This window comes from Sinocyclocheilus rhinocerous, unplaced genomic scaffold, assembly GCF_001515625.1.
Source record: "Sinocyclocheilus rhinocerous isolate Xijiao unplaced genomic scaffold, SAMN03320098_v1.1 scaffold572, whole genome shotgun sequence".
In the NCBI taxonomy this organism is placed as follows: domain Eukaryota; kingdom Metazoa; phylum Chordata; class Actinopteri; order Cypriniformes; family Cyprinidae; genus Sinocyclocheilus; species Sinocyclocheilus rhinocerous.
In genome coordinates this window covers 94,845-97,041 of record NW_015638058.1, presented here as the reverse complement: position 1 = coordinate 97,041, position 2,197 = coordinate 94,845, and the positions used below count along the sequence as shown (strand labels likewise).

Sequence of the window (2,197 nt, the reverse complement as noted above, 5' to 3'; positions counted from 1 at the left end):
AAAACCATGTTCTTCTTCCAGAGGGCGCGTGGTGGCTCAAAAAGCAGAATCCTTCTTTGAACCATATTGAAATTTAAGAGGCGTTTTTATATTATTTGAGACATTTGCAAACGTGTAATATTTTACATCCATTTTTTTCCCCCCCAGTGACTGGTATCTGACATATAAACTAAATTCTGACACTAAAACTCTATACAATCATAATAGCCTACACTATCCTCTCCAGAAATCACGAACGACTGTGACTGGACCCCCATGAATAGCGCTGAGAAACGTAACACGTATCACAAGACAGAGACGCATTTTAATATTTTTTTAGCAAGGATCTAGACAATAATTTACTCATTAATTTAGACACTTAGAACTTTAATAGTTATTAAACCTAATAAATAACGAGAAATATAATAATTATTATTTTAACGGCCCAATAAGCTCCGCCCACTCAATATAGAACGTGAATGTTTTTTTTTTTGGCCATTCTGTTTATTCTATTTCTGTGAGAGTGGAGCAGTGCATACCGCATCTGAGCATCACAGGTATGCGATTCATTATTTTGAATCAGGTTGCTATGTTGACATTGCTGCAAGCATTGTTGAATAATTTCAGATGACAACATTAAATTAATTAGAGTAAATATTTTATCAGGCGTAGGGCCTGCTCAGCTAGAACCGATATGAAATATCTTATTGCGCTGCGTACGCATAGCATTTTTAGATTTGCTCAGCCTTAATGATTTAACGTTACGTGTTTTATCTTTTGATATCAACCTGTAATGTATATGTAGTATTAATATAATTATTATTTGTGAAAACGATTGTAAAAACACTTACATCGTAAATATGATATATCATATGATATCTGATGCAAGCAGCTGTGTTGTTTTCAGTCATCATGTCTTACAGAATGATGGACAGCAGTCACTCACAGCCGAGAGACTTCAACAACCTCACTCAAACATGCAGCTCAAACATCCAGAAAATCACACAAAACAGTGAGTAGATATGTTTTACATTGAAACTCACACTTGAAGAGAAGATTGTGTTTGTCATAAAAGTTCTTTATTGTTGTATTCTTAATAAACATACTTTGAATTGTTTATATATAGATTGTGTATTTTTGGAGTCTTATAATTTTATGTTATTATCATGTTTTCTGTGCACAGCTGGCCAAATCAAGAGCATGCTGTTCCAACTCGGTACCAGACCAGACACACCAGAACTTCAGGACAGACTGTGAGTCCAGTTATATTTCCATCCATTCTTGCATCCATTAAGCAGCTCTAAAAAGAGGACAATAGTAAACAGTGATAGCTACATAGAAGAAAAGCAGCACCAGCCTTTGATAGGCTACTCGGGGCACAGTTTTGTGGTGATTTTTATGTGGTAATGTGTCTTGATGCAAAATTTAGAGCGAACACAGAGCCTGGTCAGAGATGACTAAACTTGGCTGCGTTTAAAGATGCCGTTCTGACCAACATGTAAAATGACTGATCAAAAATCAAGTAATGTTGAGGTACACCTTAAAGCTGCAGTCCATAACATTTTTTGGTTAAAAATGATCCAAAATCAATTTTTGAGGAAGTACATAACCAGCTAGTGTTCAAAGCTATCTCCTTAGAGTCCTTACACTCTTAGGCCCAATCCCAATTCTACCCCTTAGCCCTTCCCCTTTCCCCTCCCCCGCCGTTTCGCGCATTCACGTGAAGGGGTAGGGGTGTCTCAATTCTCTTTTGGTTGGAGGGGTAGGGGTAAGGGGAAGGGCCAGACAGCCCTTCAAATGAAGATTTTTCGGGACCACACTTCAAACGAAGGGGTATGAATTATCTCAGCGTAAACCGGCTTCAGGGGCAACATGGCTGCTCGAGCGAGCAAAAAGACACATAAATATATGCATTTTTGGCATTAATAAAGATTTTAACGAAAAGTAGTCATTTGTTTTATGTTACATTCAATCGTGAGTTCATATTTACGGTCATGTTACTCAAAGAAATGTTTGCAAAAAATCGCTAATATTTGCTAACTAACGTCATATCATTATAGACTGCACGATAGTGCCACAACATAGGCTATTTTCATGTCTGATCAGGGCGATAACCACCGTAGACATTGAGGGGGGCTAGTCCCCCCAATAATTAGAAATCACTAAACCCTTTTCTCAAATATTGCCAATACGAGAGAGAGAGAGAGAGAGAGAGAGA

The 2,197-nt window shown here is 37.6% G+C and overlaps 1 protein-coding gene across 1 annotated transcript in view; it reads left to right on the top strand.

Moving 5' to 3' along the window:
• Positions 1–472: 472 nt before the first annotated feature.
• LOC107749591 (syntaxin-12-like) overlaps positions 473–2,197 on the top strand; it is a 14,559-nt gene continuing 12,834 nt past the window's right edge. Inside the window, exons 1-3 of the mRNA XM_016564762.1 lie at positions 473–536; positions 887–991; positions 1,163–1,232. Coding sequence (XP_016420248.1) covers positions 892–991; positions 1,163–1,232 — 170 coding nt within the window. The 5' untranslated portion in view covers positions 473–536; positions 887–891. The remainder of the gene's footprint in view (positions 537–886; positions 992–1,162; positions 1,233–2,197) is intronic.